The sequence below is a fragment of the Bos indicus genome, chromosome 6, assembly GCF_029378745.1.
Source record: "Bos indicus isolate NIAB-ARS_2022 breed Sahiwal x Tharparkar chromosome 6, NIAB-ARS_B.indTharparkar_mat_pri_1.0, whole genome shotgun sequence".
NCBI lineage: Eukaryota > Metazoa > Chordata > Mammalia > Artiodactyla > Bovidae > Bos > Bos indicus.
In genome coordinates, this window is record NC_091765.1 from 88,939,514 (window position 1) to 88,959,427 (window position 19,914).

The 19,914-nt window shown below is 34.1% G+C and overlaps 1 protein-coding gene across 13 annotated transcripts in view; it reads right to left on the reverse strand.

Annotated features, from left to right (window-relative positions):
• ANKRD17 (ankyrin repeat domain 17) overlaps nucleotides 1-19,914 on the reverse strand; it is a 167,180-nt gene that overhangs the window by 91,545 nt on the left and 55,721 nt on the right. Inside the window, exon 1 of one of the 13 annotated variants that reach the window (XM_019962902.2) lies at nucleotides 10,245-17,656. The exons of the other annotated variants lie outside the window; for them this stretch is intronic. Within the exon in view, the coding sequence (XP_019818461.2) occupies nucleotides 10,245-10,247 (3 nt within the window). The 5' untranslated portion in view covers nucleotides 10,248-17,656. Of the gene's footprint in view, nucleotides 1-10,244; nucleotides 17,657-19,914 lie in introns of those variants that run through there. 13 annotated transcript variants of the gene reach the window in all.

Genomic DNA, 19,914 nt, shown 5'->3' on the forward strand with positions numbered 1-19,914 from the left:
ATAGGGTATGTAGTCACATATGGAGATTTCAAAAAATCAGTATTTACTGCTTTATCAAGATTATTCTTCAGGTGAAAGTGGCTTTTTAATTTTATAACTCTGAGTATATGGTAATGATAAATACAATGATACTAGTATAATTTGATGCCATGGCCTTAAGAGGCCAGCAATTTTACCTACTATTGCTTTTGTATCATCAGTGCAAATAAATCAACCCAGTAAAAAGGCAAGTAACATATTAGTATAGTGATGAAAACAATTTTGACCTTTTGAACACTCTAATTGATTTCTGAGAACTTGAGAGGGCTGCAGATCATACAATGAGAACCACTGATACAGTAACATATACCAGACTCAATGAAAAGAAATGTAAAGAATTAGAAACAGCAGCTCTTAAGACTTTTAAGGGAAAAGTTTTATTTTGACATCCCTTGTCATAGTGCAACTTAAGAATATGTAGAAAGATGTATTTTTTTTTTATTTTGCTGATAAAAAGGTGATAGTTATTATATAAAATATCACTAACATATTTGGGTAAAATTTATTTCACAAGTTTAAAGTACTTTTAACATTGTAATAACTAAAATGAAATAAATTCTTAACCAATATAACATCAGAAACTCTGTATCATTCCATCTTTGAAAGTCACCTGTTTAGCAATCAGACATAAATCCTATTTTTAATCTATACATATTTAATACTGAATGTTAAATTTGGGGGAGATAATGTTTCTTTCAAAATTTCCCTTAAGCCAATACAGTTTAATATGAAATAATATTTCATATTTCTAATATTTCAAATATAAATACACAGAGAATAGTCTGAAAATAATCTCTAAATCTTTGAAAACTTTCCAAAACTTTGCTGTATATTAACTTTAAAAATCTATAACAATTGCTATGATGGGTAGGAGATTAAAATAAACTTCTTAAATAAACTTTAAATTATTTATAAAGGAAGCAGTGAAAGCTTAAGTGTTATATATTAGAAAGTGGACTTTTCACCATGGTTTGGTCATAGAAATATGTGATTCAAAATTTAAGCATGGTAAAAACTATGTCTTTTTATCTTTAACCATGGTTCAGAATATGAGTCTTTCTAGAGAAAACACTGCATCCCAACGATATTTTCTCTGTTAAAGTATCTACAGGTTTTCAATACAATAGAAGACAAAAAAAAAAAAAAAAAGGAGTAAATAACCATGAAAAAAATGTACATAGGTAAAATGAACAGATGAAAAATTAAATATTTCAAATTAATGTTTTAGAAAACAAAATGTATCAAAAAGCAGTGAAAGTGTGTTAGTCACTCAGTTGTGTCTGACTCGGCGACGCCATAAACTGTAGCCTGCCAGGCTCCTCTGTCCATGGAATTCTCTAGGCAAGAATACTGAAGTGGGTAGCCATTCCCTCTTCCAGGGGATCTTTGTGACCCAGGGATCAAACCTGGGTCTCCTGCATTGCAGGCAGATTCTTTACCATCTGAGCCAAAGAGCAGTGCAGACTGCCAAACCAAAAGTACAGAGAAAAGGTACTAAAACTGTTCAAAGGAGACAATGCATGCAAAAAAAAAAAAAATATAAAGGGATTTTGACCAAAATAACTAATTGGTATAAGACAAAAGGAAAAGGAATACAGTACTGGTAGACAAACATAAACTTTCTACATGCTAGAATATAGGATTTACTATAGGAAAAGTCAGAAAGTTACAAATTAGATCATAGAAGGTATTAAATCTCAATCAAAAGCAATTTCCTGATAATAAGGTCCCCTTATGCCACACCTCATCTTAACTAAGTTTGGTGAAAATTTACTAAGAAAAATACACCTCAATCTTTTCATGAGGCATACTAAATGCAGAAATATGTTTTATTAAATCAATTCCATGACAGTTCTTTTTTTGGCTATGCAACTTGAAGGATCTTAATTCCCCGGCCTAGGAATTCAATCTGCGCACTCAGCAGTGAAAGCCAGGAGTACTAACCACTGGATCCCAAGAAAATTTCCATCCATAAAAGTTCTTACAGGGATTTCCCTGGTGGTCCAGTGGTTAAAAATCCCACCTTCCAACACAGGGGATTCAATCCCTCGTTGGGGAACTAAGATCCTACATACTTAAGAAGGGGGAGTACCTAAGCCCTAGCCACCAGAACTACCGGGTCCATACGCCGCAACTAGAGAAAAGCCTGTGTGCCAAAATGAAGAGCCCACATGCTGCAACTAAGACCCCACACAGCCAAATAGCTAAATCAATGTTTTTGAAAGCTCTTACACTGATTTTTAAATTTTAAAGCCCACTATTTTTTGTTGTTGTTGTTGTTGTATAGTCTCTAAGTTATGTCTGACTCTTTTGTGACCCATGGACTTGTAGTCCTTCAGGCTTCTCTGTCCATGGGATTTTCCCAGGCAAGAATACTGGAGAGGGTTCCCATTTGAGACTCCAAGGGATCTTCCCAACCCAGGGATCCAGCCTTGACTCTTGCTTGGCAGGCGGATTCTTAACCACTGACCCACCTGGTAAACCCCTACTATTTTTACTATGTGAAGAACCTGATATTTTAAAAAACAGTAGATTCAAATGCCTATGAAATGTTCTATAAATTTTAAAAGGCATACGATAAAGAAAACAGGAGTGGATGTCTATTATATCCTGCCCTACCTCCCAATTTATGAAAAAGAAACTAATTTCAAGGATACCATCAGGATCTAAAGACCTAGGTACCATTACTGCTTCATTTGCTACCTATGAGAGCTAAGCAAGTTATCTCATCCATCTCTAAACACTTTTTCTGCATAATTTTGTTATAAATTTTGACTAAGATATATACATATATTTTGTCTATCTAAACTCCACAGAAATAGGGAATTTGTTTGCAGCGCTGGTATGGAGCCACTAGAATGATGCCTATCTCATTGTGAGGACTCAAATCATTCTTTAATAAATAAGAGATGGTTTGAGGCTCCTTTCTTTTCAGATTCTAAAAGGCTGTAGTGTATTTGGGGAAGGGAGAGGTAGTTATATAAAGGTATATTTTCTAGACACAGAAAAGTCAAGTATTAGGTAGCAGGTACGACAAAATGCTATATTCATTGATATATTAAATACACTTTTATTACCAATTTTGAGTAAGAGATACTGCTGTTTACTACTATCACATGTGTAAAATTAGGCCTTGTATCTAGGAACTTACTTCTTTAATGTGAGAATGAAACAATAACAATAATACAGAGCAGAAGTGCATAAAGTAAAAAGAGAGAGAAAGAGAAAAAAAGCGTCATAGGAGTTCTGAAGAGGAAGTAGAAGACAGCTCCTTCCTTTAACACCAATTCTCTTCCTACCTGAAAAGATTGTTGAACAACATTATAGAACATGTAGATATAAGGAGATGTAGTCACAAAAATACAAAAATAAGTAACTCTATTCAAATGTCAACTAATTTATGGGCATACACCTCCTTAACATGTCCTTAGCTAAGGAAACTCAGATTAAAAACCAAAATACAATTAGGCTAGATTCAAACCTAACTCATTTTTATCATATTATTTCTATAGAAAAAATTCATTTTCAGTCACAGCTAAGTTCTGGAACATTAAAAATGGTTTGAATAATAAATTCACATAAATATTCTGAAACTCCTTAGATGAAATGTATAAATAACTTTCATGAAGAGGGGAGAGACAGAAGGAAATGAATGTCCTTATTAAATTCATTCTTCCCTAAAGAAAATAATCTGTCAAAGTTATCGATATTCAAAGCATGACAATTTAAATTATATCTAAACTACTTTGGATGTGTGGTTTTGTCTAGCTGGATATTTTATAAAATGGTGTATGTGCATCAAATTCTTATCTAATGCAAAGAACAAAACGCACAAGTCTTAGAAATCACCATCAAAATGCAACAGTCTTAGAAATCGCCAGGTTCAGTTTATTGCTACAGATGAGGAAACAGAAGCACAGGATCTGTATGTAAACAGCAAGTTTCTAAACATCTAACAAAAAGAGATCAGTTATACAATTAACAAGTTCCAATATTCTTTCTACCAGTAAAAGAGGCTGTTGTTTCACTTTGCTCTAGAAAAGCTAACTTTAAATTCCGTATTTAAGGGATAAAGCTGCCATCACCTGAACCCAATGTTCAATTAAAAGAAGTGAGACAACTAAACATTATATGCCCCTGATTTTTGCAACATAAAATATACAGTACCTCCTATGAAGTACTGTTGCCTCCTTGAATTAACTTCTAGTTTATAAAAATTATTAAGGCAAGTATCTGGAACAAATTAAATTGGGGCTTCTCAATCTTGGCATCACTGACATTATGAGCCAGATAATTCTTTGTTGTTGGGAGCTGTCCTACACGCTTCAGGATGTTTAGCAGCATCCCTGGCCTCTACCCACTAGGTGCCAATAGCAATCCTATCACAGGTTGCAACACCAAAAGTATCTCCAGACAGTGCCAAATCTCCCCTTGGAGGAAATAACAAAAACCAAAAATTCTAGGGATGGGAAGTTGAGAACCACTGAGTTAAACAGAAGCAAACAAAAACAACTAAAATATAGAATATGTTGTAAAAGAGAGAGAAAGACAGTAAAAGGGAAGAACTGTTCTAAATTAGAGACATTCCAGAGACATACCAGCAAAATAATATAGACCTTATTTGAAATTTTCAAGGCAAATGAAGAAATCTGAATATGAGTTGGTATAGTATAGTATAAAGGAATCACTCTGGTTAGGTAAGAAACTGCTTTTATCTTTTAGAGATGCATGTTGGGAGTATACACAAATACTGTCAGGAATTTGCCATAAAGTATTTCAGGAAAACGAAAGTTGAGTAGCAAATTCTTGATAATGCTAAATCTCTGAAAAGGAGATTTACAGAGGTTTTATTTCACTAGTCTTTATACTTTCGTGTACATTAAATCCTTTTAGTTTTTAAAGTTTCAGGGTGATGTTTTACTACAGATGTTGCTTGTGTTTAAAAAAAATTACTTAAAAGTAATACTATCCAATTAACAAAGTATTTTTTTACTTTCTTCTCAAAATAAACTGAACACAAATGCTTAACAATAAAAGCCAAAGTCTTTTTAACAATGGTCAGCGGTGAATGAATTTGTTAATGCTATTAATGGAAGTCCTAGTCCTTGAATACTCAAAACACAAAGTCACATGAAAACATGGAAATAAAGGGTCATCTGGACCAATTGTGAACATTAGCATAACATTTCAAACTAACTCCTCTTCAGAACAAATATATTATCACTGCTATATTAGAGAAAAGCAGTCCATTTTATAGTGTAATAAACTAGTATTCACGCCAAAGAACACAGTGAAAGTGAAAGTGTTAGTCCCTCAGTGGTGCCTGACTCTCTGTGATCCCATGGACTGTATAGCCCACCAGGCCGCTCTGTCCATGAAATTCTCCAGGCAAGAATATTGGAGTGGGTTGCCATTCCCTTCTCCAGGCGAACTTCCCAACCCAGGAATCGATTCCAGGTCTCCAGCATTGTAGGCAGATTCTTTACCATCTGAGTCACCAGGGAAGCCAAAGAATAAGAATATAGTATATTCTGATTAACTAGGTATCATATTTACAAATTCCATTCAATTTAACAAATATTCACTGCCAATTACATACTATGCGCAAAGTAGTAGGACAGCCAAGGGAGAATGGTAATACAAAATGATTTTTTAACAATCAATGCCTCCCACAAATATTATATAAAAAAGGCAACTCTAAAGGCAACTTTATGTACAAATAGCTAACTGTATCAAACAAGATTGGAAAGTAGTACTAAACAGATGCTAATACAGAGACTGTAAAGACGAAGGAAAAAATATTTCCAAGTGAAAATAGTAAAAAAGAATAATGCTTAAAAAAGATGGAGCCTTTCAGTATTATGCGGAGAAGTCCACAGTTTATATGGTAGCTTCTGAAGGGTTTAAGCATTAAAACAGTGTTTTAGAAAGAGGCCATGTGAAAGATGGTTTTAAACATACAGGACAACAGACATAAAGAAACTAATTAGGAATTATCAATCATTTGATCAATATATCAAATGAAAGATTATGCAAAGTGGGGATAAGAAAAAGAGTCAGTCTTAAAGAGTAAACATAATTTAAAAAATGAGAATGCTATCAACTACAGAATTTGGATATCTTGAACTTTAACACTCCCATCCTCCTATGCCATCACTATCTCAATTTATTACTGTTTTTGCTGTTCTGAAAACTACCCTCCACTTATCATTGAATGTCAAGCTGGTAACCTGAATTTCAAGATAATAATAATATCAAAAGGTCACACATAAACAGGTGAATATAAAAAAAAAGACTAATTTGAAATTTTGTAACACTGATTGAGTAATTCTTAATAGTTTACACTATATCTTTGAAACAAGCCCAGAGAAACATAGTACGTGTTCTTCTTAGTTCTTTGAATATAGATTTATTATACATAAAATAAGAAATATATAGTCATCATAATTATTCTCTTCCATACATGATCCTGAAGCCTAATAAAAATTTCTTTGCTCTGTATTTTTTATGGTCTTAAATAGGGTAAAATCCAGCTAAAATAGTACAATTCTTAATAAAGACTAAACTATTCCAAAATTAGTATATTTGGGATACACTTTTCCAGTAGTAGTAGAGTCACTGAACACTGATTTACATATACATTAAAATAAAATAAGAAAATAAATAAGAGCCCACTTAAAAGTCCCTGGAAAAAGAATATCAACAAAGAGCCTGACATTATGGTACTGGTATCTTAAGATTAAAATAAATAAAACTGAAGAAAATTTGACTAAAATAAATTTAGCTTTCAAAAGTCTATTCATTGATTTATGATTGATTAATATCTACATTCTTTCATTCATACTTATCTATCCTTCTAATAAATTTCAGTCAAGACCTGGGAATATGCTAAGAATCAGTGGTATAAAGAAACACAAAGCCCAATAGTACAACATGATTTCTTTTCTTATGCTTCAAAGTACTTATCTGCCTCCAATAGCTCACTATGAAATTACAACAGTTTAGTGTGAAAATTTGGAAACTATAAACTTTATAAAGTGGACAAATTATTAATGGTTAAAATAAGTAAAAATTCTATGGAATCCTCATATCTAGAGTTTGTAAGTAGATTTCTTGCTAACAGAATTAAAGATACATATTATTTCAAGGATTTCCTTAAATCCAATAACAACAGTACAAAATAATTTAGTTATAAATTTAGCCTACTTCTGGTATATATCATTATTCATCAATTATCATAAAAAGAGCCTCAAAATAAAACAATTTCTTGTAAAATGGCATTAAAATGTACATGCAAATATACACACACATACAGATTACACACACACACACACACACACACACACAGATTACACACACACCCCGCCTAGAGTCATAACCTGGTAAAATTTACTTCTCAAATACAAAACTAAATGCTAGAAGACAATCTGAAAAGAAGTGAAGCACAATTAACTTTTAAAAAATTGTAGAACTAAACTGTAGAACAAACTAAACTAAACTAAACTGTAGAACAAAATAATTTTTAGACATGCAAGTACTTTTAAAATTTAAAAACCACAAACAGTTCTGAATTTAGAGAATTTATGCCTTCAACAACTAAAATGAATCCAAGAAAAGGACAGCCAAGAAATCATAAGACCAAGCAGTTAAAAAAGAAATTAGTAGAATATAATTTATTGTTAACATTTCAGATACTTTTTAATAAAAAAGGAAGCAACTAGTTACAAATACTGTTTAAATTCAATCAAATGCCTTCTGAAGAACAGGAAGAAAACATTTTTCAAATTGGGGGGGAAACAATTTTAAAAACTCAAATTCAGTTAAACACAAGGGGGACAGGTTGTGGGATAATAAGAAAACGCATCTTTGTCATTAATTGTCGATGTTAGGAAAAAAACCAAAAACCCAAAGACTTAACTATTTAATATAAAAGAGAGTGGAAAATCTTATAGATTAGGATTTAAATAAGAAAAAAGGAAAAAACTCAACTACATGGTACTACAAGAGAAAAAAATCTAAAATATTTTGTCATAAAAGTTGAAAACAGAGGTGTAAAAAAGCAATCTTAATCAAAGGTGCCATTATTAACATGAATAAAGGAAGAATTCAAGGCAAAACATATTACATAGAAAAAAAAATCTATAATAATAATAGATACAATATACTGGGAGTGTGTGACAGCTCAACTTCTACGTACTCTGACAATGCAACACAGAAACATATAAAGTAAAAATATTAGAAACTTAAGCAACTTGAAAATTCACACAACTTAGCGGGAAACTTTCCAAATACCTATCAGAAAATGAGGAAATCAAGTAGACAATACAGGTATGGGCACTTCAAAAATAGAATTAACAAACTATACTTATATTTCATAGTGAAACAGAACTTAGTATATCATATGAACAAAGAACATAGTCTTTGAAAGCAAATAAAAACCTGATTATATCTTAAGCAAAGGAAAATCTCAACAGGTTTTTTTTAAAAATAACACAGGCTACATCCGAGGTCCATAAAGCTAAAGGAAACTAAAAATTATCAATAAAAGGATAACACTACACTTGAGAATTTTAAAAGAAAAGAAAATAACCTACTAATGAACTCTTAGAATATAGAGAAAGTGAAAACTAACATTGTGAGCATATCATTTGAAATGGAATTGGTCCCAGCAATTCTTAAAGAAAAATTTAAAGCCTTAAATATATTCAGTATAACACAAAAAAGGTTTAAACACATAAAAAGTTTCAAAAATAAAATACAAATAAAAATATATCAATATAACTTACAGTGATAAACATAGAAATGAAGAAATTCAGAGATACAAAAGTAATAAATAAAACCAAACACTACTTCTTGGGTAAGTCTGACAAGAGAAACAGCCTTTAACAAGTCTGATTATGGAAAACCAGAGAATAAAAAATACAACGAATCATTAAAATTAGAGAACTAAGCACAACTGATACATCAGTAAATGGGAAAGTCTAAAAAAAAAATGGATGATTTTCTAAGAAAAGAAATCATCAAAATTACCTCAAGGAAAGGTAGAAATGTAATAGAATATATCCACAGAAGAAACCTTAACAATAGTTATACATCTACCTTTCAGAAGGAACATAACATTATTATATTATTTACAAAGTTAATTTGGCAGTTGTATAAAAAGTACAGTGCACAACACATACATGAAAGGGGATCGAGAAAACATGAGACACAGTCATATGTGATCTTCCCCTACCTGGAATGCTTTTGCCAATGCTTTCACCATTCTTCAGGTCTTAGTTTATATTTTACCTTCTCAGATGATAATATCAGAGGTACTCTCCTCATTTCTCTACCACACCATTCTCTTTATTTCCTCCACAGTACTACCATAGTCTAAAATTATCTTGTTCTTGAGTACTTGCTTATTATCTCTCTTCTCCATTTAAAAAAGAGAGGAACCAATCAGACTTACTCAGCGCTATCACCAGTTTGTGGCAAAGTTCCTGGCACAATGCAATACAATATTACAAGCATCCAAACACTTGCTGAATAAATACTAAAAATGACAAACACCATTACCAATATTAGGCAAATATATTAATGTAATATACTACATTAAACTGCTAGGTGAAAAGAATATGTATCATCTTAACAAAAACACATGATAAAACATATTATCTATTACCACAGAAATACTTTTAAGCCAAGAAGGTTACTTTTGTTTCTGACAAGGTATTCTATCAGAAATCTAAGGCATATATAAATGTAGAAGTTTAAAAATTAGAAGCATTCCATTTAAATCAGAAAAGATGTCCAAATCAGAACTAGTAGGGAACAGGTCTGGAAACCTAAGCAATGCAATAAGACCAGAAAACAAAACAAAAAATAGAGAAGTATAAATACTGAAAAGGGAAACAACAAAATGCCATCATTTGCAGAAAACATAATCATCCTTCTAGAAATTTCAAGAGAATCAATCAACAATTAAGTAAATGGTAAGATCAACATACAAAAATCAGCAGATTTCCTATATACTAGCAATAACCAATTGAAAAATAAAGTGCAAAATGGAAGAAAAGATGTAATTCACGGTAACAACAAAAACTACGAAATACCCAGGAATAAACCTAACAAGAAAAATGTAAGACCTACATGAAAAAAAAAAAACTGATAAAATTTACTAAAGGACATAAAAGAACACCTGAAGAAATGGAGAGGCATACCATGTTCCTGGATGGGAAGATTCAATAGTGTAAAGATGTCAATTCTCCCCAAATTAATCTGTAAATTCAATGCACTTCCAATCAAAATCCCAAAGGGATTTTTAATGGAACTTGACATGTTGATTCTAAAGTTCATCTGGAAGAGAAAATACACAGAAATTGCCAAAATTTTTTTGAAAAAGACAATGGGGAGGGGTGCCCTACCAGATGTCAAATATAAAATGATAATCATCAAAACAATGGAGTATTAAATCCAGAACAAACATATTTTGGACTTTTAAATTATGATACAGATGATACTTCAAGTCAGTGGGAAAAAAAGACATTGTTCAATAAATTATTTTGGGAGAATGGTTACAAAACTGAAAAAATTAGTTAGGTCTCAGCCATAAAACATATATTTTAAAAATTCCAGATGAATTAAAATCTACTAGAAACATAAATAAAACTGAAGACATAGTAGAAGAAAACATAAAAGGCTAAATTACTATAAGAAGGCTTTTCAGGAAAGACACAAAACCTAGAAGCTAGGAAGGAAAAGACTGATAGATTTCGACAGTATAAAAATGAAAAATCCAAAGATTCCATAAAGTAAGACAATTGACAGGTTAGCAGAAAATGTCATAAAATATGATGGTTATATTATAAACAGAATTTTAATGAAATCCTAAAATTTCAGTAAGAAAAAGGCAAACCCCACAATAGGCAAAATGATATGAGTAGGCAATTTATACAAGACATAACAAATGACCAACAAATATGCTCAACCTCACTGGCAATCAGGCAAATACAAATTAAAATGAGGTATTATTTTTTATCCATTGACAGATATTGTCTGTTTTGGGGAATAATATGGTAGACTCTATAATCAACATTTAAAATGCAATTTTCATTCTAGGAATTTAGACTGCAGAAATACTTGTATATGTCAGCAAAAAAAAAAAATGTACAAGTATGTTTATTATAGAACTGATAACAGAAAAAATTATGTAATCCATATACCCATCAACAGAATAATAGTTTTGGGTTATGAAGCAATGAACAACCATCTGAAGAATAAAGCAGATCTACATATATATAAAGACTTATACCATGACTATTTAAATGTACTCACTCTATTCTTTCTGTCCCTTTAATTTTCATCTCTTTAGACTTATTTATCTTTATGAAACTTAACACTGCAGTGACATTTTCCAACTTGTTTATTATCTTATTTGAATATAAATTCACTTAGGCAAGGACCATACTTTGTTCCTTGCTTTGCAAACAGAACAGGGCCTTAAAAACATTAAGCTTAAACTCAAACATATTTCCTGAATGAATACACAAACACTGATGTCGAAAAGTATCAATATTACATTTCATTAGGTGAAAAATTTAAGTCTCAGAAAAGCAGGCATGGTATATGTCTGCTTAAGTTGATTAAAAACAAAATATATGTATATTCAAGAAAACAAAAATTTCAAAATATATAACTCAAGTGGTGATCAAGGAGTGAAATCATCAAGAGAATTTTACTTATCTGTACTCTTCTATACTGCTTACCTTATAAAAATACCAATAAAAGGACAACATAGTTTTCTACTGTGTAATCCTAGCAAATAATTTAATAATTTAGATCTTCAAAGAAAATTTAATACTTTAAATTCTAGATCCTCAAAAATATCAAGAATAACTTATTTCCATATTTCTAACAAAAATTACAAAAGAAGTATCAAAACAATTTGTATTATTTTGAGGTATATAGGATTAACTTGCTAGTATATGTAATTCAGTCTGAAATGCACATGCAACAGAAATACTTTTTAAGTAAACAGAAAAAAAAAGTCTTGGCATCGGGCTTCCTGGTGCCTCAAATGGTAAAGAATCAGCCTGCAATGTGGGAGACCTGGGTTTGATCCCTGGGTTGGGAATATCCCCTGGAGGAGGGCATGACAACCCACTCCAGTAGTCTTGCCTGGAGAATTCCATGGACAGAGGAGCCTGGCAGGCTACACATTTCATGAGGTCACAGAGAGAGGACTGAGCAACTAAGCACAGCACAGCCTGACATCAATATTAAGTCACTGTAAGATTCAGTTACAGCAACAGCTTGTTTTCCCAAGAGAAGTAACATCAAGAGAACACTGTATTTCCCTCCATTCTTTTTCTTCCTATAGCCAATTAAATTTCTTTGAAAATCAGGTTTATCAAAGTATAAGTTAGAATAAAGTTCACCCATTTTTAGTTGTATAAATCTATTGGAGGGAAGACTGCAAGTGAAGGGTTAGTCGCTCAGTTGTGTCAGACTCTGTGACATCATGGACTGTAACTGGCCAGACTTTTCTGTCCATGGAATTCTCCAGGCAAGAATACTGGAGTGGGTAGCCAGTCCCTTCTCCAGGGGATCTTCCTGACCCAGGGATCGAATCTGCATCTCCTGCATTGCAGGCAGATTCTTTACCATCTTGAGCCACCAGGGAAGTCCCATACAAATCTATGGATATTGGCAAATATATAGTTATATAATTTTCACCACAATCAAGATAGACAGTATTTCTTATACGCAAACATTTCTCCTGCTCCTTTATAGGCAATCTCTTATCACCACCCTAGTAATCATGCTTTCTGTTACTTTCATTTTTCTCTTTTCCAGAAGGAAATGGAATTATTCAAAGTTTTGAGTGCAGCCTCTTTTACAAATGCACAATGCCTTTAAAATTCATCTACTCTACAGCACGCATCGCATCAGTAGTTCATTCCCTTTTATTTCTGAATACCTTTCCATCATATGGATATATCTCTTTGCTTAGCTATTCAGTAATTAATGAATATTTGAGTACTAGGCTTTATGTGGGCATGTTTTCATTTCCTATGGATAAACACACGAGAAAAAGAATGTGTTTTTAAATTTTTAAGAAAACAGCAGACTTTTATAAATGACAATACCATTTTGCATTCCCACCTGCAATGTATGAGAGTTCTGGATGCTTTGGATTCTCACTAGCATTTGATATTGTCAGTTTTTTATTTCTTTAATTCCTCCACTCTAGATATTAATGTAGGGCTTCCCAGGTGGCATTCGTGGTAAAGAACCTGCCTGCCAATGCAGGAGACATAAGAGATGCAGGTTCAATCCCTGGGTTGGAAAGATCCCCTGGAGACGCGCATGACAATCCACTCCAGCATTCTGAGTCTATGCTCTAGAGCCCTAGAGATGCAACTACCGAGCCCATGTGCCACAACTACTGAAGCACTCATGCCCTAGAGCTAGCACTCCGCAACAAGAGATGCTAGCGCACTGCAACTAGAGATAGCTTCCACTCACAATTAGAAAAATCCTGCATGCAGCAATGAAGATCCAGTGCAGCCAAGAAAATAAATAAATCAATATGGGTCTGGAAGATCCCCAGGAGTAAGGAATGGCAACCCACTCCAGTATTCTTCCTCAGAAAATTTAAGGACAGAGGAGCCTGGCAGGCTACAGTCCATGGGGCTCCGAAGAGTCAGATACCACTGAGCAACTGAGCACACAATGAAAAAGATATACAAGAATTTGAAGAGTTTGATATCAAAGATCTTAACAACTCTTACTTCCTGTGAGCCCATCCAAGAGAAAGTAGCTATAGCACATTCTAAAAATTAGCCTTTCTTTCCCCAACACATCTTTTTCTATTTGTGGCTCCAACTGCCTCAAATTATGGCAATAAAGGTGGGTGGAAAGAGACAAGGAAAGTGGGAGGGAAAAGAAAGGGGAAAAAAAATCCAGCAGGACAAAGAAATAGGATATCAGGCACCTTCCAGCCTGAAGTCATCTATTTTTCTGAAGAAAACATTTTCTCAATTTTCCATTACCTTATATAAAATACAAGGTTGAATCATTAATTCAACCTCTTCCAATCCCCTTCGTAACATTATGTAGGACTTCCCTGGTGGTCCAGTGGTTAAGAATCTGCCTGCAAATGATGGTGACAAGGGTTCAATCCTGGGTCCAGGAAGATCCCACATGCTGCAGGGCAACTAAGTCCCTTGCGCCACAAGGGACTAGAGCCCACATGCTGCAACTACTGAAGCCTGTGCGCCATAGAGCCTGTGCTCCACGAGAGAAGCCGCCACAGTTAGAAGCCCATGTGCCACTCTCCACACTTAAAGAAGGCCCACAAACAGCAATCAAGACTCAATGTGGCCAAAATTAAAAATGAAGATAAAGGTTTTAAAAAAGTTAAATGTAGAGGTATACCCTAGAAATTTACAATTACAGTTCCCTCTCTGCTGCCATTTACTAAGATTTTCAAATGGCTAGTTTCTTCTGATCACTCAGGTTTCACTTAAATTTGTCATTCCTTAGAGTATGATTTTGCGGAGAAGGCAATGGCACCCCACTCCAGTACTCTTGCCTGGAAAATCCCATGGACGGAGGAGCCTGGTGGGCTTCCATCTATGGGTTCGCTAAGAGTCGGACACGACTGAGCGACTTCACTTTCACTTTTCACTTTTCCTGCATTGGAGAAGGAAATGGCAACCCACTCCAGTGTTCTTGCCTAGAGAATCCCAGGGACAGAGGAGCCTGGTGGGCTTCCATCTATGGGGTCGCATAGAGTCGGACACGACTGAAGTGACTTAGCAGCAGCAGCAGAGTATGATTTTGTGACCCTATGAACCCTCCTTCTCTCTGTCATGGTTCATCCCCATCACCTTGACTTCATTTTCCAATAGTAATAATGATAATATTAACTTCTATTATTTATTTTCTAGTCAAATTACATACTGTCAGTCTTTTCAACTAAAATAAAAGTCCCAAGAAAGTAGGAACTTCATCTATCTTTTCATTGCTGTTGTCTAAGCCAAGAGCAGTACACCAAGGAAGCAGTCAATAAATATTTCTTGAATTATGTCATTAAGTTATATCATTAAAGATATTTAACTTTGACAAGTCCTTTATGTTGAAACCCTGAAATACACCTCCATGCTTTCCATTTTTTATCATCTTAAAAATATTTCTGACAGCAGAGTATATCCATGAATTATATCTTTTTCACCTAGAGGAGTATAATTGCAATGAAAATTCATACAGTTTAGTATATATCCTTTTTTGAGGCCAGAAAGACATTAAACACTAAAAATGTTCTTGTCCTAACAGAGATTGACTTGTATTTTTAACCCATCATGAATTTCAGAATCCTAAAAAAGAAACACAGGAGAGCTTTTGTCTCTGTCTGCACTGATTACAGAACAAAATAGGTTTATATTATAAAATACAGAAAGAACATTTTTGTCCAGATTATTTAAACACTGAAAAAGTCTATCATAATAGACTGGAGAATCTCCTCTTCTGAATTTTTTTACGAAATGTCAGCCAACTCAAAGGTCTGCTTCTATTCAGCATTTAATAAAGATGCAACTTTACTTCCTTGGTAGTATGGACTACAATGTTTGTGTCCCCCACAAAATCGTATGCTGAAATCTACCTCACAATGTAATGATACTGCAGTGAGGCCTTTGGGAAGTAATAGGATTAGAAGTCATGAGGAAGACACCGTCAATGGGATCAGTGCCCTTATAAGAGAACATGCTTCCTCTTTTTGCACTCCAACACATGAAAATACAAGATGGCTCTCTGCAACATGAAAGAAAGAGGGTCCTCAGTAGAACCTAACACCACGCCAGCACCCTGAGATCTCAGACTTCCAGCCTCCAGAACTATGAAATGTAAATTTCTGTTTACAAACCACTTAATCTATGGTACTTTGTTATAGCAGCCCAAATAGAGTAAGACATCTGGAGAATTAGGGGGTATATTGCTTTATATTCTGTTTAACCAGTCTTAGAGCAGTGGTTCTGAAATTTAGCTATACAACAGAATTAACAGAAAAAGTACTAATGCCTGGGAGATAACCTTAGATATTTAATCTTGTAGGGGTATGGCTTGGGCATTAAGAATTTTTAAAAGCTCCTAGGTAATGCAAATGCAAGACCAAGGTTAAACCACTGCTCGAAAGGTGAAGATTAATTAACTCCATCATGAAAGTAGCTTATGTATGAAGACAAAAACAGCTTCTCTTAATTGAAAGGCATTTAACAATTCTAAATGCCATTAGCCTTTGTTTATGTTCAAAAACAATCAAATATTTTCTAAATCACATAAAGGGCGTCAGAATCTTTCTCACACTTTCTCTCAGTTATTAAACACATCAAAATACTTCTAATGTACTCAGCACTATGCTAGGCACTGATGAATAAAGCTGGATCACTGTATTCTTGTGATCAAGCATTCACTCCTACCTTTAAGATGTCCTTACCTCAACTACCACCATGATCACACTCTACTTTCCATCAGGGGTTGGACTGTATCAGTCCATCAAAGAACAACTATAATGCCAAATGTACACCTTTGGAGGACTAGTGTTCAAGTTTAACTCTGTTCTTACTCAAGGATTATTCATAGAATTTAGTCAATCCTAGTCAAAGAGATGTTGATACTGTAAAGAACAGGTGCCCTGAAATACAAAATGACCTCACTAATTAATCATCTCATTAAATAGTGCTAGGGGAAAAAGTTAAGATTCTCAACTTTTTTTCACATCATGTATCACAATATAAAATAAACTCCAGTAGAACTGGATCAAAAAATATATAGATAAATATTAGCTGATCTCCAGAAGAGGAAAAGATGTTTTTAAATATAAAAGAAGACAATCTTCACAAAGATACACAGGAGGGAGATGGTGAGATATATGGAGAGAGTAACTTGGAAATTTACAATATGTAAAAAAGACAGTTAATGGGAATTTGTTGTATGACTCAGGGGAAGTCAAACAGGGGCTCTGTAACAATCTAGAGGGGTGGGATGGGGGGAGATGGGAGGGATGTTCAAGAGAGAGGGGACATATATATACTTAATGGCTGATTCTCACTGATGTTTGACAGAAAACAACAAATTTCTATAAAGAAGTTATCCTTCAATTAAAAAGTAAATTAAAAATCATATACATATAAAATACCCTTATATAAAATGTAAATTTCCCAGAAAAAATCTATCATATTTGACAAAGATTCACATCAGTACATAGAGATTTCTTCAAAAAATAAAGCCGTATTTCCTTAGAAAATGACCAACTGACATTTTAAAAATGTTTTTCCAGTAGAAAACCTAAAAATAACCCAAGTATCCAACAATATAAAAGCAGTCAGTTATATTCTTCAGCTAGAATATTATGCAATCACCAAAACAGAAAAACGCTCAAGGTATATATATATTAAAAATTAGGATATAATATTCTGAAGTCTAGTAAAAATATATCAGATGTGAGCAAAAGACCAAGACACAAGTATTAAGATATGCTTTTTCCTTATGCTTCAAAATCTTTACACAAAATATATATTAATGTAATTAAGGTTTCAAAATCCATATCCTTTGATCTAGAAATCTACTAGAAGTTTTCTGAAATACAGAAAACACAGGAAAATACTCATTGCTAAATTATTTATAATAGCAAAAGAAAAAAATTGACATATTTAAATTGATACTTCCAGAAAATATTTAAGGATACAGCAAAATATAAATATAAGGATACAGCAAAATATAAATAATGTGTGAGGAGACTTTTGCATCTATTTTCATCAGTGATTGTTGTTCAGTTGCCAAGCAGTGTCCAACTCTTCACGACTCCATGGACTGCAGCATGACAGGGTTCCCTGTCCTTCACCATTTCCTAGAGTTTGCCCAAGTTCATGTCCACTGAATCAGTGATGCTATCCAACCATCTCATCCTCTGTTGCCCTCTTCTTCTTTTGCCTTCAATTTTCCCCAGCATCAGGGTCTTTTCCAATGAGTCAGCTCTTCCCATTTCAGCTGGCCAAAGGATCGGAGCTTAAACTCCAGCACCAGCCCTTCCAATGAGTATTCAGGGTTGATTTCAAGATTGACTGGTTTGATCTCCATGCTGTTCAAGGGACTCTCAAGAGTCTTCCTCAGCACCACAGTTCGAAAGGATCAATTCTTTGGTATTCTGCCTTCCTTACGGTCCAGCTCTCCCATCCATACATGATTACTGGAAAGACCACAGCCTTAACTATTTCGACATTTGTCAGCAAAGGTGATATCTAATCTTAAAGCACTGTGGTCAGAAAAAAATACTTGAAATGATTGCAATTTTTAAAAATTTACCAAAGCTTGATTTGTGACCCAAGATGTGGAAAATGTTCCACATGCATTCTGGAGAATGTTCCATGTGCACTTGAATAACAAGTCCAATCTACTGTTTTGGATGAATTCTAGCAAACAGAATCCAACAACACATTAAAAGGAACATACATTATGATCAAGTGGGCTTTATCCCAGGGCTGCAAGAAGTCTTTAATATATGCAAAGCAATCAATATGATATTAACAAATTAAAAGATAAAAACCATATAATCATCTCAACAGATGCAGGGAAAGCTTTTGACAAACTTCAACATTCCTTTACAGTAAAACTCTCCAGAAAATAGGTATAGAAGGAACATACCTCAACATAATAATGGTGATATATGACAAACCCACAGCAAACATTATTCTCAATGGTGAAAAACTGAAAGCAATTCCTCTAGGATTAAGAATAAGACAAGGGTGCCCACTCTGGCCACTATTATTCAATACAGCTTTGGAAGTCCTAGCCACGACAATCAGAGAAGGGAAGGAAATAAAAAGAAACCAGATTGGAAAAGAAAAAGTAAAACTCTCACTGTTTACAGATGACATATTTACTAATACATAGAAAACCCTAAAGATGCCACCAGAAAATTAACTAGAGCTAATCAACGAATATAGCAAAGTCACAAGATACAAAATTAATACACAGAAATACCTCACATTCCTAAACACTCTAACAAGGAAAAGTCCACAACAGAAATTAAGAAAACAATGCCATTCACCGTTGCAACTAAAACAATAAAAGACCTAGGAATAAACTCACCTAAAGAGACGAAAGACTTGTATGCAGAAAACCTGAAGACACTGATGAAAGAAATCAAAGATGAGGGCTTTCCCAGTGGCTCAGTGATAAAGAATCCTCTTGCCAAAGGAGGAGACACAAGTTCGATCCTTGGTCTGGGAACATTCCACATGCTACGGAGCAACTAAGCTCGTGCACCACAACTATTGAGCCTGTGCTCTAAAGACCAGGAGCCAAAACTACTGAAGCCTGCACACCCTAGAGCCCGTGCTCCACAACAAGATAAGTCACTGCAATGAGAAGCCCACATACTGCACCTAGACAGCAGCCCCAGCTCTCCGCAACTAGAGAAAAGTCCGTGCAGCAACAAAGGCACAGCACAGCCAAAAATAAATTAGTTCATTTAAAAAAAATACATGGGTTGTCACCTCACAACAGTCAGAATGGCCATCATCAAAAAAACCTACAAACAATAAACGCTGGAGAGGATGTGGAGAAAAGGGAACCCTCCTGCACTGTTGGTGGGAGTGTAAACTAGTACAGCCATTATGGAGAACAGTATAGAGATTTCATAAAAAAAAAAAAACAAACACTAGAACTAAATCTACTATATGACCGAGCAATCCCACTCTGTGGGGACCGAGGATCCCACTACTGAGCATATACCATGAGAAAGCCACAATTCTAAAAGATACACGTACCCTAATTTTCACTGCAGCATTATTTACAATAGCCAGGATGTGGAAGCAACCTAGATGT